Consider the following 27,767-nt stretch of genomic DNA (forward strand, 5'->3'; position numbering starts at 1 on the left):
CTGAGATTTGTGAATTGCTAGCCTCTCATATGCACCTTGCTTTCCAGTGTCCTCAGGCAACACGATCACACTATTTGTTCAGGGGCATTTATTCAGAGTCAGCATCAGCCCAGTGCCTCCAACATGGATAATGACAAATACCTTCTAAGATGCCTGTAGGTATGAACGTCAGTTCAATAATGCTAACAGCTCTGCTTCACTGTTCAAGCTCTTTACACACAGTTTCTCTTCTTTCCTTCCACTACTGCCAAGGATCACAGCAGTTGGTAGAAACAAGACACCCTAGGAAACCATGTTCTGTTTTCACTTTCTGGCCTGTTTTTGTGTGCTGGAATGGAAGGAACTACAACTGTGGTGACTTCAGACACTGCCCTGGGTGCACATCTCACAGCCTAGAAATCCACCCTGGGTAAGGAGCCTCATGCATGCAAATGGCTTTACCAATTAATGCAGTACAACAAGTTTCAATACCTAGCTAAGTCTCCAGGGCTGGATTCTGTCCAGGCTCAGCAATGTGATTGTACATTACTGAATTTTGTTCTGGCTGACCTGGGCAATGGGGATCTGCTGAGTTACTCCAGCTTTTCTGATACTATCCCTCCATGTTCTCCACTGCTTGTGTTAGATTGGAAATATAGACAGGAAAAGTGCTTAGGAAAATACCTAAATGCCCTCAGTCAGAATATTTCAGCTGTAAAGTAACTGAAGCCATATTCTCCAGTTCTTGTAGCCTCACCTTTCCTCACTTCCTGATGCTTTCCCTAAACACTTCCATGCTGAAACAGCTCTCAGGCCTCCTGGGATCCCTACAGAAGGCTTTATATATTTGCTGCTGCGACCTGAGGAGCAAGGCAGTGCTCATAAAGGAGATGCCAGAGAAGTTCCTTGAATGACAAATAAAGTGAGCAAATAAGAACATAAAGTGAGCAAATAAGAACAAAAAATAAACCCAGCATGTGGGCCTTCCACCCTGTCTGGGCTGCCTCTTACTCATCCTGCAGTGCCTTTACTCCCCTATTAATGTGATGTGTCCTGGAAGTTGTTCAGAAAGCCCTAAGTGAAAGGTCTGCCTAGGAGAGGTAGCTTTGCCTGGCTGCTTTGACAAAAGTAGCTGCCCACACCAAGCACACTCTATTTGGAATGTTATCTTAGGAAGATGCTCAATCTGATGTCTGCTCACAATAAGAGAAAAGCTCTCTTTTCCTTAACTAGCACTTTGGCAGGGAGAGAAATGCTTGCACATGCTTCAGAAGTGAACTGCTTACCCTTGCCTACGTGGATTTAAGACACAGGACTGGAGACAGAAGACGGCAGAACTCTCAGGGGAGCATTGCTTCTGGGCATGGGGAAGAAGCACAGCCAGGAACACTGCAGGGAATAGGCAGTGCTGGCTGTACTGAGAGTCACATGAGGCCTGGGAACAGCCGGGCTCTTGGCTTTGGTTACGGAGCAGCAGAACTGCACTTCAGAGACCACTTATCACTGCAATAAATCTTGCTTCTCACTGAGCACATGTGGAAGCTTGACAGTGAGGAGGGCTCCTGTAGGCAGGGGTTTGGCAGCACAGGCAGGCAGCAGTTTGTACAGAGTTACACACTATTGCCAGTAATGTGACAGAAGCAATACTCTGTGACTAAAGCTGCTGTTTACAAGTATTCTCTTGGCGACTGGTTTGGGCAGTCAGAAGAAAAAGGGGATTTAGATTAAGAAATCTCTTTTAAAGCAAAGAGCTGAAAACAAAATTTAAAACAAGTCCACAGCCTCACAGCTTCTGTGCAACACATCATGTTTTGTTTCCCCCACCCAGCTCCCCCCAGTCCCCCTCCCGGTTTCAGCAGCAAGCTGCTGGGAGAATGAGCCTTTTCTTCAGCATGAAGAGCTGGTCCTGCCATGCTCCCTTTTTAATGCTGCATTTGCTGCAGAAAGCATGAGATGTCAGTGCCTTCTCACACCATATCCACACCCTGCTGCACCCAGCAGTGAGTCAGCACCAGATGCTTGCAGGCTTGGGATTCTCAGTTTCATCAACTGCAAATCCCTGCAGCTCCACTGGCTACAAGAACTCCTCAGAGCAACACCAGCTGGAAACCTGTCCCTGTAAATCTCTGGGGATGAGCTGCCCAAGCAGCTCCTCTCAAGCTGGCCCTGCACAAGGGTCTCATTCTTCCTACTTCCCAAGTCCATTTCCACTCATCCTAAAGCATGAAAGGGCTAGGTGGAACTGGGAGCCAGGGCCCTTTATTTAGACTGAGCATGCAGAATTTGCTTCATCTGTAGTCTAAATAAAAGTTTAAATGAGTACAAATGAAAGTCAAGAGTTGTGTGCCTATGTTTAGGGAAGCAGTAGGAGTGCAGCCTGCTTCTATCTTCATGGGAAGAAAATGGGCATTTGTAAAGCCTGCATACATCTAGTTTGGAGACAGACTGAATAAATATCCATTATGTGCACACTAGCAGGAGCTTATTTTTAGCCACTGGGTAATCATAGAGTATTCTGTCCGTGTACCTTATCCCATGCCTGCCATTTTCTTTCCCCTTCTCTTCAAGTCTTCCCCACCTCTCCCCGAAACTTTCCCCTTCTTATGGAAAATGGAAGACATTTGATGATGTAGATTATGAGAGTTCATCTCCACAAAGACAACATTGAAGAAGGTTCAATCTTTCAAGGTTTTACCTCCTTTTTCCATGACTTTTCACAACAAACAGATCAACAGACAGTTCTATGATCACATAACAGGAATTTCCCTTCCCTTCCCTTCCCTTCCCTTCCCTTCCCTTCCCTTCCCTTCCCTTCCCTTCCCTTCCCTTCCCTTCCCTTCCCTTCCCTTCCCTTCCCTTCCCTTCCCTTCCCTTCCCTTCCCTTCCCTTCCCTTCCCTTCCCTTCCCTTCCCTTCCCTTCCCTTCCCTTCCCTTCCCTTCCCTTCCCTTCCCTTCCCTTCCCTTCCCTTCCCTTCCCTCTCTGCATTGTACCATGTGATACTCAGCAATCAGAATCTGAAACACTGACACTATTTTATTGCCATAATGACTTTGCAAGTGCATGTGCCTCCTGGTATCCCCAGTCAAAATGAGATCATGGAACCTGAGGGGTTAACAGGAGTGACAGCCCTCACAAGCATTGCTAGAGACAGGGATGACAGAAGCAGCACACAATCTGCTAAGTGAAGGGCTCTGATAAGGGCCTCATCAGCACACAGCACCCAAAGTGTTGACATAGAGGCACAATACATTTTTATTCTGCTATGTTTTATTGCATGCCATGTCCAAAAGACATACCTTGAATGGCCTGAGGCACTAGAAAACAATGGTAAGATTGGCAAAGGAGTGAAAAAAAATGGATAGTGTTGCATTTACAAACAAAACCAGGTAAACTCAAGCATTTCAAACAACTGCAGAAAACAGGACTCGAACATGGCTACTGCCCAGAAATGTTCAGCTACACAAAACTGTTATTTTAACAGCCTTATGCATAGCCCTTATATAAGAACTAATTTTTCATATCAAATTCTCTTAAACTAGTATCTAAAACAATTCCTCTCTTAAGAATTCCCTTACTTCCCTTCACATTAGGATAGAGTCTGGACTACCTCCAACATAATTCCATTATAACCAAGGCATCTTGTCCTGATTTGTATAGATTTACCCCAAGTTAGTGCTCTGCTTTCAAACTCGACTGTGACTCCAGAAGACTGGCAGTAAAGAACACCCATGGGCAGTAATTTCCTCATCTACTTCAGCTCTGTCTCCAAAATACACAATGCTTCACTGTCCCTGTGACTTAGAAATAGGCAGACCCCAGCAGGCAAAAGCTGTTATACTGATGAAGAACTGAAAATATTCAACAGCTGTGAGTCCCCCCAGTCATTTATCTCTGAATTTCAATGAGTATCTCAACACTAAACCACTCTCTTCCAAAGCTAATTTACAACCTCTTTTTATCCCTGTACTACTACTCTGGAAACTTTTGGACAGGCTAGTAGTTTTACAAGGTTGGTTCACATCTTTGGTCACCTAAAATACTACCAATAATCATCCTATTCTTGTTTTGCAAGGAATAGATAAGAGGTCTAGTGATGGAGCAGTCTTTCAGGGAGGACATGCAGCAATCCCCTGAACTCAGTATGTGATCAGAGGTATCTGGTAGCTCAAGGGGAATGCGGAATGAGGGTGTTAAAACAGTCTCTGTAGCCCATGGGCAGAGAAAGGTTACCTCACTGTGGTCACAGCATACAAATGAGATTGTATTGCTACACTCCACCACTTCCTGAAAATGCAGCCTTTCTCACTCTGCTGCATGGTGAGCTAGCAGAAACTGATGTGCTAACTGAGAAATGTCTTACAAATTACAGCCCAGAGATGCTACTAACTATAAGCAAGCTGGCTGTGGTGCTGGTGTACTGCCTGCCTATTTGCTTGCTGTTGTAGGCTGTGTGAAAGCAGAGATTTTTCTCTCATCTTATTTTGCAGATCTCACAATAGGAGTTGTGTGTACCCGGAGGGCACCACCTGCTGTCCCCACCACCCACCCCCTCCTGCTTCACACAGCTGTCTTTGGGTCCACGTGGCATTCCTCACGTCTGGGGGTAGGTATTTCTGCAATGGATCAGTTTTCTTCCTAAACTCCAACACCCTAAAACCAAAGCTAACCCCAAAAGCAGACCTGTAGAAGCAGCAGGTTCGTACTCCTGGAAGAGGACACGGAGACAGTTCATGGGGTGTTACAAGGCTATTTACTCATGACTAAGCTTTTTTTGACTTGCTGAGTCTTTTAATATTCATGCAACATTTCTTCCTTCACATCGTGCAGGAATTGCAATGTGAAAAATCACTATTTTTCAAACCACAGTGCAACAAACTCTATCCAAGGGAGTGAAGTACAAAAAAATCTGGATTTGTTTGTGTAGCATTATGGTTTGTTGTGTGCCTGTGAGAGTTTTACTGTTTGCATACCCTCGATTTCTAGGAAAAAAGCCTGTGCCAGTTGTGATCAAGAATACTAACATCTTCCTAAAACGTGCTTTTCAGCAAAGATTCTGGTGGTCTTCATGACAGACCTGCTGGGCAGCTGGGATGAGGAACAGACCCTGGCAGAGCAGTCTGAAATCTTGAAACATACAGTGAGGAACAAATCACAATACATCATGGTTTATGTACTGGTACACAGACCAGTTTCAAGGCAGATGGGCCCATTGCAGACCTGGGTGATGCTCTTTCTAATGGTGATGCTACCATCTTGATACCCAGGAGTAGCAGCTTGAAAACTCATTAGAGGACGAAATTACTTTCTCATCACTGGGCTGAAGCAATGAAACAGGACCCGATTTCTTTGGTACGACTGCAGCTCAGTTAGTTAATTCATACTGTTGTCCTATCCTTGTAATGGAAAGAAACACAGTGCAGAACAGTCCAAGATCAGTTCCTGCCAGACTGCATCCTGGAGGCAGAGCATGTGCCACTTATTTCTAAAATTATCTTGTTCCCTGCATGATTTTGGTCCAGGGTATTGCCCATGAATACACATCACCTCCCGAGACCACACACACACACATCCTTGCCTGTGCGTCCTGTTTCCACCCACTGCCACATAATATATTATACATAATATATAATTTGAATAAAAGAACAAGCCTTAAGATAAGGCACAAAAGAAGATGAAAAATACATACCTATATTGCTGTGCTTGAATGAAATGGCCACAAATGAAGCTTAAAAACTAAAGAAAAAGCGACTCAAATCCTGGAGAACAAGAGGACTGGGATCCTATCTGTTCCAGTGTGGGGGTCAGGCTGATGCATTGGGGAGGTATGAGCAAGAGGAGAGGGTGTCAGATCTCTGATGCTGCTACAGCTACAAAGCAAGCTGTTCTCTCTGCCACACTTCCCTTTTTCAGAGTAAGAGCTGTTAAGAATTACAGTACTTGTTATGTCTTCCTCTCAAATCCTGCTCCTGCTTTGCATACTGCTTTTTCTGTATCTGCAGCTATCCTTATTTTTCTCCCTGTAAATCTCTGGAGCATATTTGCTTCTTCTATTCTCCTCAGGGTGCCTTCCATCCTGGCTTAGAAAATTAGTCGCTGCATTTCTAGAAATGTATTTGCTGCTCAACTGTGTTCACGCCTCGCTCACTTCCTCTGACAGTGTGCACAACTTGCTCCACCTAAATTTCAGCTTTGGCCTGAAGGCCCTGTGAGGAAGGAGGACCAGTTCCAGCATCAGGGAAAGCAAGATACCCACAAGGCACAGGCCTAAGGGAGAGTGAGATGCGCATATCCAGCTGGCTGTCAATGTCATCTGCTCAGCTGAAAAATCCCAGAGGGTGTGGGTTAGCAAGCATGAGAGCTGAGGTGGGGTACTCTGCAGTGAAAAAAAATTCAGGAAACACTGAATTCAGTTGTTGCAAACTGAAAGTCTAAATGCCCACATAGTTTTCAGCTGGACTTGTGACAACAGCCTTTGGAATAGGGGATGGCTAGTGTGCTTAGCCAGGGCATAAGAGACATGATATCAAGCCCCTTGTCCCCTGAAGTGGGAATGAATCTGCATTCCATGCACTGAAAGGGATTATGTTCACTGTTGAGCTGCTCATGCTCAGTGCAGGGAAGGACTGGAAAAGTATGAGTTTTGTTATGGTGCTCAATTGAAACATCTCAGCCAGAGTCCTAAGCAAATCAACAGCACATCAGGATCATATGGCTTATATTCACACGAGCTGCCTGTGAGAGTGGAGGTGCAGAGACTGCCACCCTGAGAGGGTGAGTCTGTGATACCTCAGGAACACAGCAAGCCCATTTCTAACCCAAGACTGAGGGGACAGTACTCTTGGGAAGATGGTGTAACTCCTTGGTATGGTCCTATGCAGGGCAAGAAGATGGACTCAATGTTCCTTGTGCGTCCCTTCTAATTCAGAATCATATTCTATGATTCTGTGGTTCTATGACCTAGCCATTAACAACCTCCTTTTCAATCCTCCTCCAAGTTCCATTCTGCACCACTTGACTCCAAGAGCCACACTCTCCATCCCAGGACGGGCCAGCCTGATGAGCAATGCTGAGCTGAGGGCAAGAGCAATCCTGGTTTATTTTTCTCACATGCAGATACAGCACAACTGTTCCTGCAGAACTGCAGAGTCTTTGCAGATGCATTACAGGACTTCTCAGAGGACAAGCTAAAGGTAACTGTATGGAGCTGCTGTACAAAAGTACTTTAATTGCTTTTGATGCTGCAGACTAACTTCATTAAGCCCTAGGCAGATGAGTCACAGTAGCAGGCTCTACTGGTAAAGGAAATACAATGGGACATGGGGAGAAAGGCAGCCTTTCCACAGTAATTAGACAATTACTATTGTAAGTGGAACTGCCTGACATCTTGCCTTTTCCTGGACTTTAACAGTAGGTGATCAGAGACGTTCTCCAGGACCAAAAAATGCTAAACACTGTCCAGCATATCTGGCTTCTGTTGAAATGAATGTAGTAGTGGCTTTCCTCAAAGGGTCTCAGTCCCTCCAAAACTCATACTTTCCTTACTCCTTTGCAGCAAAGACAAAACTAGTACCAAAAATCTACATCCACTGCCTTCACCCAGTTAGATTTTGTTCACCCAGCAGAGCCTCATCAGTGTGTATAGGGGAAAGGAATGTCCTTGCTGCAAGACTGAACCTGGAAGGTAAAACCTGCCATGTTCACAACACATCTAGCTGCAAAAAGGACACAGGACACTTTCCACCATGATGTGGAAACTGAGGTGCTATGCTGAGGTTCAAGCTCCCTTCAGTGGTCGCTGTTAGGCACAGTAACTAATGCAGGTGTGGGCTCTGTTCATGAGATGCTGGTGCAACCCCCACTTGCATGTCCAGAAAAGCACCTGTGAGAGAGTCTTAGCAGTAGTCACCATGAGCTCATGTCACAAGGACTCAGCTAAAACACAGCTAAAACAATGATGTCAAGAAAACCTGGAATGAAGCAATCCTGTATGAAGGCTTGGTTATGAATTCGGGAATTTCCAGCCTCTGGGTATCTGAAATTACTGCTGTTATCAGTAAAAAGACAAAGCTGTGATGAACTTCCTACTAATGAGACCACACCAGGAGACCTACTTCACCAATTACATGCACATGGGCAATATAAGCTGATGGAAAGGGTTCCTTCAGCTTCCCCAGCCACTGCAGTCAGTGTGAGTCCAGCACTGAATAGACTCTGACTGAAAGAGACAGTCCCCTCAGTGCACAAAGAAGAGAAGACATGTTGCGTTCCAAAAAGCAGCTTCTAATTACATGAACTGCAAGGTATTGTGCTTTTTTCCCTTTTCTTTTTTTTTTTTTTTTGGTGGGTTTTTTTGTTCTGTTTCGTTTTGGGTTTTTGTTTTGTTTTGTTTTGGGGTTTGGGTTTTTTTTTTGTTTGTTTGTTTTTCTTTTTGGTCTCTTGACAAATATCTTACTCTCAGGTAAGACTGGTATTCAAACTCATCGATAATATTCTAGGACCCAGTTACTTACATTTTCATACAGCCAACAAGTACTGTGAAGGCAAGCGCAAAAAAATTCAATGCGTGCAGCTGAATTAGGAAGGGCCCACGCCTGACATAATAAATTGTCTTACTGATATTGCAACAATGAACACTAATGAGAATGTCTTCTTTTATTTCTTGCCCCCCCACGGTGAATTAAGTAACTATATCCTGAAAATTATCAGGCCCTGAAAAGTTACCAAATATTTGCCTGAATGGTACAATTTTCATGACAATATTGTCCTGAGAAGTGTTATTATGGTATATGTTTGCAAAAAAAACCTGCCAGTGTGGATGGTTTTCAGCTAGCTATATGTTTGTGGCCTAACTGTTCCTGGTGAAGCCTAGATCAAACCCCCATGTGCACAACCCCCATGTGTCTAACCATGAAAAATAACTCTTCTCACACATTTGTAAGAGAAGGCAGATGTCAAATTTTGCTAAGTCAGTCTAAGTTATTTGTTCTCCTCCATCCAGGGCTTATTGCCATTATAATATCTGATTCTTGATGTCTGTGTAAATAAGGATTACAAGAGCCAGTATGGTCAGGGAGTTTTTCCAGGTAACCAAACAGACATCTTTGAGCTTCTTCAAGAAGATTTTACACTTCCCTTTTCCATTCCTACTGTTAGTTTATTCTCATAATCAATACATTTATGGAATGAGGGAACTGTGGTAGCAGCTTTCTAAAAACTACAGAAAAAAAAAGCCATTGCTTTTTTGTGGCATCCCATGAAAAGCAATGTTCAGAAAGGCTCCTTCATTTCAATTGCAAATCTTGAATGTGGCAAGTTTTTAGAATGGGTGTGAGATTGCACATTTAAATGTGATCTGGGTTAAAGCTGCTGTAAGAGTGGTTCTATTATCCTGCTGACACATTCACTGGATTTGTGCTGGCATGGAGGAGGATGGTGAAAGACTCCTTTCTGTGGGGCTCGCAGACTCCACTGTCACATTTATAATTGCAGGTCAGCAATGCCAGTGGTCTCCTGTTCCTCTGCATAAGGGATGTCTTCCCCACTTTCTCCTCACCACAAGACACATGCATTGTTTTCTGGCACTGTGCTGCTTTCTACCATTTAACTCTACAACCAGCACTGAAGAAGCCGCATGGATGGAGGAAGTGGTTATACCCAATCAAGGTTTTGTGCTTTGGTGGAAGGGGACTAGAGCTTTATTCCTGGCTCTGCTATAAGCTTCCATTGCAATGTTAGCAAGTGAGGATGTTCTCAGACATGGCCACTAATCTAATTTCATTTATTTTTCTGACAGCTGGGCCTGATTTTTCTGAAACATTGTGCCATCTGAGCGCTGGTAGCAGGGACTGAGTGAGTAAGAGAAAAATCAAAATACTGAAGCCCTGAGGGCATAAGGAAGAGCCTTTTTAGGATGGTAGCACATTTGCAAATGGTTACACCTGGTCCAGTTTCTGTGGGGAGGAGCATGAACACCTGCAGAGATACAGAAGAGGTCACACACAGGAGCTAAGTCAGTGGGGTAGTTGTCTTTCGGCCACTATCTCACCCTTGAAGGTACCAACAGAGACTCTCAGCTGAGGATCTCTGACTCAGCCATCTGACAATTTGGCCACAGCTCTCTGATAACTCGGCCAAAGAACCCATTTTGCAAATCACATGTAAACAAGTGAGTGACCCACACTGTTTTGTGTGACTCATACTCTCTGAAAAGGCACTTTGTAATCAGCTTTTATGGCTAAAAATGATTATAATCTGTCAATTACAACATGCTATGCAATGGAGCACAAGTGTTCCACATTTTTGTCATTTGTCACACATTGCTATGGCTTGTGTCACTCACTGGCAAAACTCTAAAGGTTGAGGAGTTTGGTTATGGTCTTGATAGCATGAGTGCATAGCAGGCAGTCTCTTCATGAGAAAATATTTTGAAAAAGAGGAGAGCAATGTTGGGAACAGAACAAACCAACCACAAAACACAGGTAGGGATGAATGATTCTACAAAAGGATATCTGAGTCATTATGGATGACAAATGATGGGAAACAACAAAGCCACAGAAAAAACCATGTCCTATGGCACACTGCATCAGTAAGCCCCCCATGCAAGACTACAGTCTAATTTTTGAAGAAGGAGAATGTGGACAAACCAAGAAGAGTCCAGCAATAATCACCCCAAACATGAATATGAACATACGAACATATGCATATAAAGGAGTGAATGACTTCAAGGTCAGAAATGCTGAAATAAGGCAAGAGATTCTATACACATTTAAGATGCAGACCTGGTTTTTACCATTGTAACAATTCAATGCTACTGCTGCTGCAGATCATTACAGACCAAAATCTGGCTTTGCCAGGATATTGAGGTTCCCTACTGATATCAGATACATGCTGCTTGTATTTGCCCTTTCAAACTCTAAGGCAGATTAGTGCACAGGAGAGGCTAGCCACACAGCAGGCCTTGTAATTCCTTGTAATTTTCAAGGAAGGTTTTACAGATAACCTGCTCCATGCTTCTTTTGGTAGAAGGATATTAATTAAGCCTTGAGTGAATTTCTGTCTGTAGCCTTTAAACTCTTACTCTAAGGACACTAGCACTAGACAGCAGGTTTGTAATGCAAGATTTTAGCGAAAATAACCAGTTTGCTTGGGGCGGCTGCGAAAACCATTTGTTTGGCTCAGATGTACTTGTCATACTCAGCACAAGAAGGGTTGTTATATTCCATGGACATGACTTTCTGAGCAGCACAGGACATGTAAGTCTGGAGACAGTGAGAAGGAATTAGTGGGGAGTGAAAAAGATCCTGATGCTCTGTTTGGCAAACATTCTGTGTTTGGACCATGGTGTGTTTGTGTGCATGTACACGTGCATATGAACACATGAAATTTTGTATTGGGCTGATTGGAAAGCAATATTCACAATTCATCAGCTTAGTGTCATTTGGAGGACGCCGGATGTTTATTACTGGGAATATAATAGTAATTTCCTGTGGGAAAAAACTATTAGTGGAATAATTCCAAAAAGTTAAAAAGATTATTCAATGCATTTCTGAAACATTCTAGAGGATTTTAAACTTTCGTAACAACATGCAGGTCTTCAACCAAATAACATATACAGACCTGTTTATTTTTTATTCAGCCAAAGTGGACACTTTTTAGAACAAGAAAAAGTAAACCAGAAGTCTGGCCTGAAAAAAAAAAATTCTGTTAAAGTCTAGGTTCCTAAAGTTGCCAAGATTTGAAGCCTGCATTCTCAATAAAAGGTTATATAGCTCATCTTGCCAATCCAAAGTGCTGGAAAGTCATTAAACTGACATGAAAATTAAAATCTCACTAAAATGACACACTAGGTTTGTCCTCTGGATTTTTGATCTCTCACTGCTTGGATTTTCAAACTTATTTTTGCAATCATCACAATTAGAATTTATGAAAAAATAGTATTACAGAGGAATGAAGGACAGATGCTCATGTAGTATCATAACTGAATAGGCTGATGCTTTTTCCAGAAAGCTTTAAGTACTAAGAGCTTCATTTCTGTATCTGAATGGATATTACAAGCCATGCTCCATTGCTTGTGTTTTAAATGCTACATCACTGGAATATATCTCTTGGTTACAAGCAACCTCTAAGTCAATTGTTCTGATAATCTATTTTTCTGAAGTGCTTTTTATTACAAAAGAGGTATCTCTAAAGAACTTTTACCATAATTAATGTTTGCAAATCTTTAGCCAATAGTCATTAGTAATTTTTGACAACAGCTGACCAAATCAGGGCCATGATCCAAGTAACAGCTGACACCACCTACATTGGTTGAATTCACAAATGCAGGAGCTTTTATTGACAATGTAGGTAAATAATGGTAGAACAGATGCTATGGGAAAAATGTGCTACTGCAGCAAGAGCCCCATACCTCCCTTCTGCAGGCAGAAAGCCAGTGGAAAGCAATGCTGGATTTTGTTTTAGACAACAGCAAAATATTTATTGTGATGAAATAGACCAAGGCTAGAGCTGCAGAAATTGTTTTTCCACTGGCAGTGCAACCTTTCTCTAACACATGGGCAAGCCTTCAGAGGGATTTATATACCATAATAAGGTGGCTGACACCTAAAGAGACTTACTAAAAGGGTCGTACTTTACCCTGGAATAAAACACATTCATTCTTCTTTGCTTGCCTCCATCTCATACAGCTTTTAGGAGGAAAAGGAGAGAGGAGAGCAAGGACATTTCATGCATTGTCCACAATTCTCTTTGCATAGGGTAGTTTCTATAACTTCATCCACTAGCAGTGGGTACTAACAATTTGCCACAACATCCACCAACAGTAACTGAGCACGTATCTTCCACACCTTTGAATGTCAGCCCCACTGCCATTCCCCCAGTGCCTTTCACTGCCCCTTGGGAGAAAGGTGGGGGGGGGTTGGGGTGGGAACTGGATTTGAATTTGTCCCAGGGGACAGGATTTCATGCCTGAGTAAAGAGGGTTAATGTGATCTACTGTCATGCATGAGTTGCTGTGAGTCTGGAGTGGGACCAATACGTGAACTTGCATAATCAAAGAAGGAAATGGCAATTATCCTGACCATGCCCACGTGGCTTTTACATAACAGAACAAAGCCTGTGCTGTGAAGCATTTTGCTGCTGTCCACTCATGTAAAGTCTGCCCTGATGTGCTCCTCATCCGAGGCAGGAGGGATGGGTTTTGAGCTTGGGAGATGTGTCTGATGATGGGGAGGAAGGCCAGAGGAAGGAGGGACACAGTGGCCTTGGCAGAGAGCAGTTCTTACATTACACAGCATTAACCAAGGTCTGCCACACAAAATGAGCCAGCAGGCATTACAGACTGAGCCATGCTGTTTCAGCTATTGTGCTCTCCCTTGTCACATGCCCATGAGGAGTAGTCACAAACTTTGCCCTTAGCTGGACAGCACAACTTGCTTGGAAAGTGGTTTGTTTTTGGCCAGGCACTGGGGCTGGCACACATTGCTTCTGCTGAGACTCAAACCTACAGCTTTCTGCAGTACTGCTCTGACCTTTGTCCAAAGCAAAGACAGGCCCTGTCACATCCATGAAGGCAAAAGGGTGAACACGAAGAGATCCAGCCCTGAGAAAACAGACCCTTGTTGCACATATTGCCAAGAACAGTGTGCATCTCAAAATACCACTCTAGTGCTTGTGAAGAGAGCTGATTAGTTCTGCCCCCATTCAGGTCACATTCAGCCTCCATGGCAGCATCCACATCATTTGTGGTACCTAAGCAGGTTGGTTGGCATTGAATCTGGATGACTCCTGCCCCAGGCAACTACTGCACAATAAAACACCCTTTTGTGATAATCCAGGCCCTGACTGGATTTCAGAACCTTCTCAGTGGCTGCACAGTCCTGAGCTTGCAAGAGCTCTATTAGCACCAGGAAGACCCTGCGCTGCAGGAAAGACATGGCATGAGTTAGGCAGATGAATACATTTTATGAGAAGCAATTACAGAACTCAGTGTATTTGTGAGAGGAACTGAGTAAAACATTGCTAGAAAAGGTCGGTTTTTTCATCCTTATGATTGGCAACACCCTGGAAAAGGGAGTGGGAGGCTGTACGAGAATCCTCATTTACTAGAGAGCTTTATATCTATCTCTGGAGATTTATGAACCTGGTGCTTGCTCACTGTTAATGCCTTATTCTCCTGAGAAGTCCTTTTTGGGCAGAATAAATTATGGCCTCCCCCACCATGATAAGAACAGATTGTATAGTTCTCCTAACTGCAACATGAGAGATGGAATAGCATGGCATTTCTTTCGAAGCAAAAGTCAAACTAGTTATGCCCTGTGTTTATATAGTCTTTCTTTTAAAGAAAAAAGGAGAGATTAATAATAGATGGTCCCCCGGAAATATTGTTCCACCAGCTCTCAGTTGGAATTGGGCAGTGTTAATATATTAGAGATTTTCAGGATTATTCTATTTAATGTCTGTAACAATGTAGTAATATTAGTCTAGTGAGAAACCATTACAACTCTCCCATTTCCCTTGAATTTCTAAGTGAAAGGAGCCTTAGGCATGTCCCAAGGTAATAGATACAGAGCCTTTAGCTTCCTTGTCATTCTCCAGAAGTGTCAGATAACCAGGTCATGATATAAGGCATTGTGATCAGGAAACAATATACCAGTGAAATGCTTCAGGATGCAAGAGAGCTCTTTAAAAAAAAAAAGGAAAAAAAAACTACCTTGGAAATAGGAAGTAGATGAGGGCAACTGGGAGACAGACTGTCTCAGTATCAGTATCACAAGTATCAGTGAATGCAATAGGACAATAAACCTTGTTTACTACAGATGTTTTTGGTTTTGGGTTTTCAAATCTCTAAGAACTGGAAAGAAGACAGGGCCATATCATATAAGGCCAAGGTCCACTACATGCAGAATCCATGTTTCAATTTTCTTCCAGATACTTAGATTTAATAGCTGTAGAAGTCCACACAAGCCTCAGAGATTATCCCAACAAAGTAAGTGAAAATAGGTGCTTGATTGTTCCAGTGTGTTTGGTAAAAGCTTAGCAGTCAGGCCTAAAATTACAGTTTCATTAACCAGGCATTAACTCTCACATCCACTCTGTTCTAAGAGTAGCCACAAGAAAATTAGGTATGTTTCCCCCTCAATGATCTTAACTCTCATGACACATCTGCCCCCTGCCATATCCACCAACTCACTAGAAAAGTAAAAAAGTCTAGAGTGTGTTTGCTTTCTGCCCCAGTGTGAATGTGAAACAGGTGTATCATATGGCAGAACATCACTCTGGCTGCCGTTAGTTTGTGAGCCACAGAGTTCTGTACTGTTTGCTGTCTCAGAGGTGTGCAGCATTTTGCCTCATGCCTTGCAGTCTGCAGCACTATACACACTGTGCAACCTTGCACAGTATCAGAAGATACTGACAAGTCTCAGATACGTTATTTCCCCACCTTACAGTTGACTACTTCTCTTATATTTACCAAAAAGTACTTGGGGTGCAGAATGGATATAAGCTGTGACCTGAGAAGATGCAAGGCCAGGAAAATATGTAAAAGAACTAGCAGATCCTGATCCTGAAAATTTAACTATGTTGACACGATCATTCTCTGAAGAAGGATTGAGGCCTCACAGCCTGCAGTCCTGAAGAACAATCAACCAAAAATACAGCCCTGTACTGGTAGCTCAGCACCTAAAGGACAACAAGTCATTCACAGCTCAGGTGTCTCCAGGTTACTGTGTGAAACCACAATCTTGCCCTGGAAACATCTCTTCTGGAAGATGGACTAACAACAGAGGGCTGCCACAAAATAGATGCTATATAGCACATGGGGACTGAGGATATGGGAGCATGGTGTAAGGCTCTGTGCAGCACTCCTTGATCATGGAACAGCATCACTCAGCCCATCTTGGGGCACCCCTTCAAACCAAGCATTCACTCCAGCTCTGCACAAATCTCCATTCAGACTATGAGTAGACCTGTACCAGCCACAGCATATCTAAGTAGAAGTCAACACTGTTCATGCAGTAACACCCATACACTGAACTTTGAGCACTTTGAGATAAGATGGATGGAAAAGGTTTGTTCATTCACTTGCACATCAATCCCCAGAAAATCAAGGACCCCAGTCTCACACAGGTTGGTAATATCAGTTTCCTCTCTGAGCAGTGGACCACTGGAGAAAAGATTCACAAGGCAAAGAAAACGTAAATCTTGATCTCTCAACTCTAGAGCCACAAAAAATCTCTTAACCTCTCCATTATTCCATTATGATGTTGAAGATGAGGCCTGCTACCTTTTAGTTATCATGTGTTCTATCAAAAAATTATGATCCATCCGTTGCAGTGCACAAGGACCCCATAGAGGCTTATGTCCCTGCAGTAGGCATCATGTGCTCTGTTCTGCTTCCAGTAATTTGCCTGCAGTTTTCAGCTAAATGCTTTCCAGAAGACATTTCATTTTGAAGTGGAATTTAAAGTGTTGTTATGGTGTCCCGTCCTAATCGTGAAGCAGCAAAATAATTCAGACCATGGCTGAAAAAGTGTCTCAGTCTTCAGTAAACAGCACATAGCAGAGCTGAACTCAGATGTAAAGGAATACAGACTCCAGGGTTATCCCAGCAAATGGTCACATGCTCACATATCATCCCATGCAAACCTTCATTTGACCTCTCTTCTCAAATGCAAGTCTGGCAGTGACACAATCCCATGCATTTGTGCTCCGTACCAAGCTGTCTATCCGTAACAAACCCTATATTAACATTGGCATTTTCCACTCTGAAGCAACAGTATTAACCTATTTTGGAGCTGATTTCATGCAGGACACTGGGAATAAAGCACATCTAATGTAATCAATCTTGCATTTCTAGCTGAGGCAGTGCTTAGGTTGCTTTTTGCTAACAGCAGCATCTATACAGAACCAGTATATATCCCTGCTGCAGAGAAAAGCAAACTGGCAGGAGAAGAAAGAACTGTTCCTGGCATCATTTCCCCACCTACAAAGCAGAATACAAAGCTGTTTCAAACCAAGCAATTTTCCTCAATTTATTATATTAATGACAATAGTGAAGGGCAAAGCTAAAAAATCATTCTGGATAGGGCTGACAAGCAAGGAGGTGATTTCTGCCAAAGAAATTGCACTTAGTGCCATGAGTGCATGAGCATCCCATGGGCATTCAGAGAGTGCTTATGTCCCTTCTTCTCCTGCCCTAAGGGTCTGCCTTTTTGCATGTTGAGCTGGAGCTACCCTTGTGCTGGGTATCCATTGGATGCCTGCAACCTCCCCAGTCAGTGCTGTGGGACTGCCCTCCCTTCTAGCCACAGGGAGGCTAGGATACAACCTGTCACAACCACATTGGTGTGGTGATGCACAGAAGACCCTTCACAGCTCTTGTTCCCACAGCTGTGGTTCTCTATCTGGCAAAGTGTAGGTTCCTTCTTTCTCCAACCCAAGTGGGAGAAAAAGGGACATAAGCACTGTCATGGTGACTGTCATCCAGAGAGAGATCCCCTGGCCAGTGTCACAGGAGATGGTGTGAAGGTCAGCCCTGCAACCTAGCTTTGTGCATATCAAGGCTGCTAAGTTTAATGGAGCTCCATGAATCACTGAGGAATGGAGGCCTGAGCCCATGCTATACCATGGACATGCTGAAAAAACAGCCATTGGACCAGACAGTGCTGAATCAAGTGACGATCTGATTTTGTGTATTTATGTACAAAAATTGAAACTAGACAAGATTGGAAAGAAGCAATCAATCTCTACTAAAAACAAACAAATAAACAAAATCAGAAACCAGATATAAACACAAACAAACAGGCCCTGCCGCTAGTTGAGGTTCATCTAAAGGGTGAACAACAGTTCTACAATCCTCAAAGCTTTCATTTCAGGGAAATGAGATCAACAGACCTTGATTAACTAGTACTTTGTCAGTTGTCAAAGAAGTGCAACATTGCTTCTTTTTTTTTTTTTTTCCCCTGAGGGAACCATTAGCTAACAGTCTATTACGTTCAATGACAATGACAGAAAAACAGTCTGACTTGAAATGTCAGGATCTTATTTCGTTTGCATTTATTTCATTCATTTTTAGCAATAAATGCCAGAAAGGCATTTTAGCAGTGAAGACATGTTGTCTTCCTATGTATTTTAAACAATATTTCTTTTCAGAAATGAAAAAGGGAAAAAAAAAAAAAAAAAAAGCAAAAAAATCTTGTGAAGAGAAGAATTCTGGAATGGTTTTCACTTTGCTGTGTCTTTATGCACATGCCTGTAAGAATAAGTCTACACTTACTACCCTTTATTTGTATTTCTACTCTTTCTTCCTGGGTTTTCCTTAGTAGATGCTACTGCTTAAAGGGAGCACAGCTGGCTCTCAGTCTGTGGGACTTCATTCTTGGTACTGCTAGAGGTTTCCCCTGTTACACAGGGTAAATCACAGAGGCATCTGTAAGAGGGGCTGTTGGCACTCAGAGACTATGAATTCATCCAAGCAAGGCAAAACATTTGTAAGCTGTCACCTACAGTGCTGTTATTGACTCATGCTGTGCAAAATGGGACTGGTGAGTACATTTCCTTAGCTCTCTCCCAGTCTTGTAATGGATATGAATGTTGGCTGCTGTCAGAACATGTATTGGGTAGTGTTAAATGGAGGATCACTTCATTCTGGTTCTCTCCACTTCATGCTATGCAAACTGGGGTCCCAGCTGATTCTGGAGAAACCTTTGCCAAAAAAAAACCTCATAGCACCAGCCCTATAAAGGCTAACAGGGCAAAAAATTATCATTACCCCTTCAGCAACACCTTTCTCCACTTGTGTGTCTGGATATTCCTACACATGCTGCCCTGACACTTTCAAAGGAGGAGGTGATGTGCCCCACAGCACAGCTTGTGTAATCTAGATTAGGAGTATCTTCCCTCGTCTTTAAACCTGAGCAGCCTCCAAGCAATTCAGCACTGTTCAGCACGCAGCTAGCTGAAAGAGCTGGTGTGCACTACAGTGATATTTCCATCACAGTCACCATTTTCACATCAGACTGAAGCCCATTAGCTGCTAAACTGGCTACTTCCTGGCGCTCAGCTGAAGGAAGCACTTTGTTGGGAATATAATCAATCTTACCACAAAACTCTGGCTGGTGCTCTCTCAGGTGATTAAACAGTCACATGAGAGAAAAATGACACAATTCAAGGCTCGCTCTTAACCGAGCTAGGACATGAAAAATGAAAAGTGTCACTATAGTACTTAAACTCCCTTACATCACCACCCCCAAAAAGAAGCAATGAAATGCAGTCCCTCTGAAATGGACGTATGCATAATTCAAAACATGATCTGCCTTAAGGAGCAGAACTCTGGGTCCAAGTCTGCTGAGAATTACAAGCAGCACGAGCTTGAAGGCTTCTCAAGCAATGAGAAGGGCAGATCATTAACAGTGCAAGAAAATGAAGCACAGGAAGACTGAGGTTGAGATCACACAAGGGAAGTCACAATTTGACAATTTCAAAAGGTCTCTTAACAAGTGAACATCCCCAGAAACTCTCATACTTTAACGAATACCACTAAATTTGTAGTCCTTCTGCTACATATTCTTCTTACTACACTTTATGAATATTCACCCTACAGGACCTCCATGAGGATGCAATATAATGCTTTTTAAATAAGCAGAATTTAAAGCAGATTAAGTGTCAGATTTCAAAGCATCATTCCAAGGTTTCAAATGATCATCCCAACATTTCTTCTATTTTTATATTTAAGCCAGGAGAGATCAAGCTGCAACTGGAAAGGTGGAGAGCATTTCCAATGCTGAATTCAGCACAAGGTAAAACAAAGGTCAGTGTAGTTGAACTGCCCACTAGTTTTCAGTGAAAACTAGACTCAGTGTGTAGGTAAAAAGTTGTTTTGAGTAATTGTTGTAATCATGAAGAAATCTACATTGACCCAAAGTCACCAGAAGAAGAGGTTTGAATTTGTTAAAGCTTTTCTCTTAATGAGATTGGGATATGAAGCAGTCACCTTAGGGTAGCAAGTTACTGTTGTACAAACAGTGACATTACTGTGGTTGATGGAGGTTAGTCAATCCCGAAAGGAAAAATTCATGCAATCTAACACGTTTATCCTTAAAAGAACCACGGTTAATTTCCAGCTTGGAAAATCTATTTTCAGCTCAATCTTGCATGATGCAGATTTCCCTGCCAGATCTGAACACTCCAAATTTTCTCTTACTTGTGACCTGTAATTAGACAGAAGTCCTGATCAAGTTGTCTGATTTTTCTCTATTGAGGGACATTTTTTAGATTTCTTTTGAAGGGGAAGTATTTACATGTCTTGACCAACAACTGCCAATAGTGCTCTTTGAAGCCTATATCTGAGTTTCTGCTAAGCCATCATTTTTGAGCAATTAAAAAACTGTGATTATGTCACCATCATTTCTAAAAGAGAGTAATTTATGAAAATTTAGATATGAATTAATTGTAAGTTAACATCAGACAGTAATGCTGGTATACCCATTTGTTAAAAATCAATGTGTATTAGCATCCTGAAAGTATCAGTAACACCCCTGAGAAGATATTACAGATAAAATGCAAAAGCAAAAGCAAAGCATAACCACATATTAGTCTGCAACTTGGGGAAGCTGCTAGGTATATTAGGGACAAGTAAATTTAGATTCTTCTTTGACATGCAATAGTCTCTGGATCTCAGTCCTGTTCAGGACTTCATATATCAAAATATCAGAATATTTTTCTCTTTTCTTTGTCTTCAGCCCTCTTCCCTGCCAGCTTCTGCCCAGCTAAGTGGCTTTTGTGAACTGGAACTTCCTCTAATTCACAGCTAGCAAATCTGCTTGTAGCAGTTATCTGAATACACTTACAGAACACGTCTTTTTAATCCTTCCTCCAAATTTGGAGAACGAAAAACTGCACACATTAAGCAATCTATTAGCAACAATTAGGAAAATTACAGGGTTGCTTGAGAAGCTACTTGCATCAACGGCCTCTATTAATCTCTACAGCACAGCAAATTCAAGTGTTTGGAGACAGCAAACAACAGAAAGCTTGCTATTTGTGTTCTTAAACATTCACATGTTTAAATCCCATTTTGATGGCTTTACTGGCCAGATGCCATTTTATAAACCAAAAGGAGAATTTTAAGGTGCCTTTCTATTAACTGAGTATGAAGCACAAGTCTGTACCCTAATGCATTATTGACCCTTTCATCCAGAAACACAGCCTTTCTTTGCTCACAAAGTTATATGTCCCAAAAATTATGTAGCTGGAGGAATTAGCAAGGATTGTTAATGATGACATTCAGAATCTACTATTGCTAAAATTGTGCTATTGTACTGAATCAAGACCAACCAAAAGAAGAGCAAGCTGACTAACGAGGCAAAGGCTGAGGTGCACTGAGTGTTTTTGAACAAAGTGATGGGAGGGAATTCAGTAACAGAGACTCACTTTGCAGTGTCTGCAGCACAAACAGACCAACTCCAGCCATTGGGGTGGCTAGAGTAAGTAGGGTGTGAAGGTTAGTCCCTTGGATCTCTCCATCAATAAGAAGGATGCAGTCAACATGACCAGATGTCAAGATGATCTGCCCTACAGAGGATCTTAAAAATGCACAATGGACAGAGGGAATGATTGGATTCCTAGTTCAGATCCTCAGCAGAGGGAAAAGCTGCTTTGGAATTTGTTGCAAGTACCACAGTGTAGATGGCTAAATACTTGTGGCATTAGAGAACAGTTTCTTTCTGCTTTTATCCGGGCAAGAAAAGATCAGACCTTCCCTGCTCTCCTATTATAATCAAGTCTTTGCAGTTTCCTGGCCCTTTGCTGGATACTTAGTGATGTCCTGCTCTTGCAAGTAACAGCTCAAGCTTCTCCAAGATGCTGTACCAGGATCAGGAGGATCTGTACCTGTAGCAGGAAGCCTTTTGTCTTTCTTTTTATCCTGTACTCCTTAATTCCTAAAATCATAACAACCTATCAGGAGTTGGTCCCCTGATCAACTCAGACCAGATACATGAATGATCATTTTTCCATTCCCTAATACTTGTCCCTCTCACTGATGCTCTTTATTTCCTTTGCTAAGGGATTATTACTCTCACACTAACTGTCCTGCTGAGCACACCCACAACTCAAGAAAAGCTGTCTTGAAAATATAAAAAATTCTTAAAATTCCCACATATCTTGACATTATTAGCCATTCTGACTTTCTTGGTATGATCATGCCCCATTATTTTCATGTCCTGTTACTATAAAAGATGCTCAGGTGTAATGAAACCCTATCACACTAAGTCCATTCAACATATATCCACTCTAGGACACAAATGCAAAAGAATCCACAGGCAAAGTATCTTTAAACTGGGAAGACAGGAGCACCAAAATCCTCCCACCCCATTAATCCATGCACTAGGACAGTTTCCACGTTTGGAAAGAAGAATCAAATTTTGGAGAAGTTGAGATAATAAACTGAATGAAGGGCAAAGTAATGCATAATGAACTGAATGAAGGGTAAAGTGATGAAAAGGGCCAACAGTGGGAGAAGTGTCAGTGGAGTATGGAGGGAGATATCTTGAAAGCATGAGCAGAACTCAAGTGTGTAGCAGAACTCTGCACAGTTCAAATTACTGGGCTGGCTTTCTGTTCACCCAAGAAGACTTGCTGAAGGCATTGTTTAGAGTAGAACAGAACCAGACAGGGAATGAGGGAGCTGAAACTCCTCCTAAAATGCACATAGCATTTCTACAGCTGGGCAATCTTTGTCTTTTCTTCCCTTAATTGGCCCTTAGGATTATTGTTCCATCCTATTGTTCCATCCATCTCCATGTGAGAAGCAGTATGCAACCCTGGGAGTTAAGAAGGTTGGTGAGGGTCCTTGCATGAGTCATTGGTCTTCTGCTCTGACTGGACATTACTACTGATTTACTGCTTAAAATATTTAAAAAGCACTGATGCTACTTTATGCATCTTGAGTACTTCCAAACAGTTATCAAGGAAATGAGCAGGTTTTGTTGTCTGCTGCTGGAATTTTGGACTAGTCCATGCCTAAGTACCATCAAAATTATGTTTCTATTTATTTGAAAAAGAAGAAAGCATGAAGAGCAATGAAATAATTCAAGGTCTGAAAACAACTTCCTCCATGGGGAGAATCATAGAGTTCAGCCTACCTACTCTGTCGAAAACGCTCATGTAATGTTGAGCAGATGACAGTGTGTATGGACCTTTGTGAGTGGGAAATACCTGGCACGGAAGAATTTTTTAATCTAGGAGAGAATGGTGTAAATGAACGAGTGGCCAGAATACAAACACATATTTTCAAAGTCAAAGTAGGTGGTTTTATTTAAAAATAAATATAGAATTTATAGAAAAAGGGAAAGACAGACAATGTCTTGAACTTCGGCTTCACGCCACAACTAGAAGAAACCATAGCAGGGATGACACTGTGTCATGTGCATTCCAGTGCTCTGATAGGTCTTGTAGGGCTACAGACCTGAGAACCTTTATACCAGTGAAAATTCAGGCCATTTAATTCAAGCTGAAATACCAAATTAATTATCTGGATTAATTTAATATATAGGGAAAAGCCCAATTTTCTCTTCTCAAGATGCTGCTAGCCTACACTAGCTTCCACTTACATCCTAAGAAGATTCTAGTAATCTTTTATGAGGTCAGAGATTTTTATTTATTTTTTTTTTAATTAAGAGAAAGGCTTTTGAATGAGTTTGATATTCTTTTTTTTCTACTTTGATCTGTGTAATCACATGAATTAATTGACTGTTAAAATTTGCAAAATTCAAGCATCTTTCACGAATTCCATAGAAATACTGAACTATGCCACAAATCATGCTTAAGATCATAGCTTCATATACTCCTCCCAGTGCCATGTGACTAGCAAACCAGTATTGATTTCCTTTCATCTCAAAAACGGAGACAATATTCATTGCCAAAATAAAAAGCTGTCTGAGTTATGAGAATGCACTGCCAGCAAGTTCCAGGACGAAGCATAGATACAAAAAAGGGTGGGGGGAGCGGGTAGGGAAAGCATATGTGAAAAGCTGAATATACTCTGGTAAGAAGATATACATTGAAATAAGGCTTTTGTAGCTAAACAATACAGGACCAAACATAATAGATGGATGGAGCAATACTACTGATCTTGTCCAGAGCTAAATGGACCTTGCCTCTGGTTTAGCTTAGGGAAGCCTTGAGTGATGGCTAGCCATGTCCCCCTGGATTTGTTCCTGCACATTCTTCCTCAGCTAAAACATTTTCTTTTGTCTCAGTGACTAATACTCTACTGTGAATGGGGGAGAAGGATGAGACAGGTCAGGGTGTAAATAAGCAGAGGTTCACTTAACCTCAGAATAATGCATTTCTCCCTTGCCACTCCCTAAGTGCCAGACAGTGGTCATGCTCCAGCTCTGAGTTTTGTGTGTACCTCCTACTGTGTCTGGTACTACACAAAATGTTTTAAAGGAAGGATCAAGATGTGATTCAGAGCGCTCACTCTCCAGGAAATTGGTCTCCTTTCAGTATAAACTGCAAAGACAGACAGTGTGCCTAATAGAAAACAGTCCACAGAACACAGGGCCTGCTCCTCTCTGTGTTCTGCCTGGGAAACAAGAGGGCAGAAGCCTTTGGTAGAAGATACTTTAAACCCACCTATCTATCTCCAAAGCACACACCAGGATTTAGTCCTTGATTTTATGTGGCTTAAACATGACCTGAAGCACAAATACTCCTGTTGTTGCTTAACTTAGTACTGTATAACAATAACCAGCTTTGAGTCCAAACAGGTCTGAATTCCTCAAATAAAACAATTCTCCTTACCCAGTCAGAGAAAGCCTTTTCTCCTAATTCCATCCTAGGTGAAACAGGCCTTTTCCTTTCAAAATTCTTTTATTACCTGTCACCGCATTTTCTTAGGTCTGTCTCCCCTTTCCTGAAAGAGAGACAGTGCAATCTCTGCCCAGGTACTGTCTGCAGCAGATTGGCATCACATGTGCTCTCCCTGAACCAGCTGCCTCATTGCATTGCTATTGATTCTGAGTTGGATTTCTGCAGCAAATCTATTGCACTTCCATTAGCAAGACTGCAAATGATGAAAACGCTCATTTATATCATCCCAGCTCTGCACCACAATTAACCTGCTACTTAGCCTCCAGCAAACCAAATTGTGCTTTCTCATCTGATGCAGAGAAAGTTCCCCAAGGTTTCTCTGTAACCAGCAAATCTGAGGTAAGCTGCTGTGTGCTTTATTTGCAGTGCATTGACAGGAAATCAAACATAATTAGTGTAATCAAGTGCAATTAGTGTAAAAAATACAACAGATATGAAATGAGGATAATTTTAGGTCAGCTGTGGTGGAAATCCAAACCCTGAATTTTGTAATTACATCAATAAATAATAAATTTTGCTTAGAAACTTTTGATGCAGAACAGTCGCAGGTGTCATTTTAAATAAAAAAATAATGGCTATACACTGTGTATCTATTGTATTCTCTGTACTTTCATATGCATCTCTATAAAAATGAAGAAGGAGAACATGGAAAAGGCTCCCTGCAGCACAAATAGATGACTTACTCTCTCAAGTTTACAAAGAGAAATGAAGCTTTAAAAAATAAATACAAGTGCAGACCACTGTTTTGTACTGAGAAATTCAGACTGTTTTTAAGAAAAAATAATCCAGGAAATACTTCTTTTTCTCCACCATGCTCTGTGCATGATGAATGGTGCATGAAAGGAAAACCACACCCCTGAGGAAAATCTGAGAGCCATGATTTTGGGGTAAGAAAAGAATTTTGGGGTCTAAGAAAAAAAAACACAGGACCAATCCGTACCATTTACTGCATGTTGAATAGAAGAACTGCTTCCATTCAATCAATGAAAGCTAAAAAGAGGGGTGGTAGAGATACTGAAAGAAACAAAACAATAAATTTGTCTGAGCAAACTGTGCTTGCTGAGGACATTTTATAGACAGTGTGAACTAACAGGACTGGGGAGGGGAAGTCTCAGTTATTGCTTTAGAAGGCTTAATGGACCTGAACTCCCTAAAAATTGCTGCATCTTATGCATCTCACCCCATCAGTCCCCATGAGTGCTCCTGTCACAAATATATACCTCCAGGAGCTGTCATGACCTTTGGAGCAGCAGAGCAATACAGACTGGCTGGCTCAGTACAGTGGCACTTGCTTTATTGCTGCTTGTTAATGGAGGCCCAGTTGCGTCTCCTGGGCCTACTGAGATCAGCATCCCTTTAATACGCTCCTGAGTTAGGCTCAAAACTTGTCTGGTATCTTAACCATGATTAATTGTAACTTCCCTGTGACAAGATGTTGTTAATACACATAAAAGTCACGACTTTCAAAATGAGTCCTCATATTGTGTAGTAGATACTTAACTTAGAAGCTGAATTGCAAGGATAGTCTCCCTGCAGACTCACGGGGAAAGAGAGTGACTCCTGTTAGAGTCACTCTGGGAATTGCCTGGGGGAGGTCTCTCCCTTTATGCTGGATATGCAGCTGAAGGCTAACCAGATTCCTACTACAGGCACTTAAGTCAGGTATCTGAAGCTATTCAAATCCAGTACTGTATCAGAAATGGAACAGAACGTGCTTTAAGTTGCTCTCTTCTTGCATCTTCAAGTTTTGTGGAAAAAACCATCTCTCCTGTGGCACTGCCCTGCAGAGCAATAGTAACCACAGAAAAAGCTGAAGTAGAGCCTGTGCTGTCTGATCTCCTCTTCCCTCCCCTGCAGCTCTCTGAGACATCCCTGACCTTGACATGTTCAGAGGTTGCCAGGCATGGGCTCAACCCTATGGTGTTGTGATGGGAATTCGAGATACAGAGCATGGGTCAGAATTAGACTCATTCAAGAATAAGAACAAACTCTGCATGAAGATGCCATGAACAAACCGTCTGTCCTTAAATTGAAGTTTGTGTGCTGCAGCACCTTTAAGTGGAGGGAGAGGCTCCCTCTAGGCTTCCATCAAGATAAAGTATAGACCTTCCCTAATCACTGGGAATAGGAGAAACTACATCAAATGCAGAGCTGAGAAAGAACCAGTTAAAGAGGCAGGTGAAAAAATTGTAAGGAATATGTACAATATGATACAAGGTAAAGTACAATTTTTACTCTAATTTCCCCATCTCTAGCTCTAAAAGGACAGGAAATTTAGCCATTGTGCCTCAACTCGAGATTGGTCTCGCTCCTTTTCATTACACTATGCCTTTTATGAATACAGAAATATTCTTTCCATTTAGCTTACCTTTTGCATTTTAGCATTATTTTTTCCTTGCTAAAAGAGAAAGATTAATGCTTTAAAGCATTCCCATAATTAGGGAGCTTGTTAATCTTGGAGTGGAGCTTGTCAAATTAGGAGGGGAGCTGAGACTATTTCCTAGCCACTACTAGGCCTCAGAAGCAATATTTTAACCTTTCTCCACTGAGGATGAGAAAGCATCACCCTTTGCTAATTCTGACCCAGCACACCTGAAGCGAAAGCAGAGATCAGAAGCACGAGAGGGAGTTGTCCCAGGCGTTGGATGACAGCAATGCAGAACGCTTCTCCCACCTTGCCGCATTCTCCAGGAGAGGCCCAGCAGGAGCGAGGCAGGAAGGACTCCTGCCTGCCCCAGGGGACACGCAAGGCCCAGAGCCCCGGGGACAGGAAGCCATGCCTGGAGATCATCCTCCGGCCATCCACGGCCCGCGTGCAGCCAGCCCAGCAGCGCACGGCACCGGAGCTGCAGGGAGGCCAGGGGGCAGGAAATGCCGGGGCTGTGCGGATGTGCCACCAGGCACGAGCAGCCCCCGG

At 42.3% G+C, this 27,767-nt stretch overlaps 2 protein-coding genes across 2 annotated transcripts in view; both read right to left on the reverse strand.

The window, feature by feature from the left end:
* Nucleotides 1-27,767, reverse strand: part of LOC306814831 (pro-neuregulin-1, membrane-bound isoform) — an 82,017-nt gene that overhangs the window by 49,450 nt on the left and 4,800 nt on the right. The window lies entirely within an intron of this gene.
* The window catches only part of LOC306814755 (pro-neuregulin-1, membrane-bound isoform-like), a gene marked incomplete at both ends in the record, with an annotated part of 61,917 nt that continues 43,995 nt past the window's right edge, over nt 9,846-27,767 (reverse strand). Inside the window, one exon of the mRNA XM_079331134.1 lies at nt 9,846-9,952. Coding sequence (XP_079187260.1) covers nt 9,846-9,952 — 107 coding nt within the window. The remainder of the gene's footprint in view (nt 9,953-27,767) is intronic.

Source organism: Erithacus rubecula (genome assembly GCF_903797595.1).
Source record: "Erithacus rubecula genome assembly, contig: SUPER_Z_unloc_2, whole genome shotgun sequence".
In the NCBI taxonomy this organism is placed as follows: Eukaryota; Metazoa; Chordata; class Aves; order Passeriformes; family Muscicapidae; genus Erithacus; species Erithacus rubecula.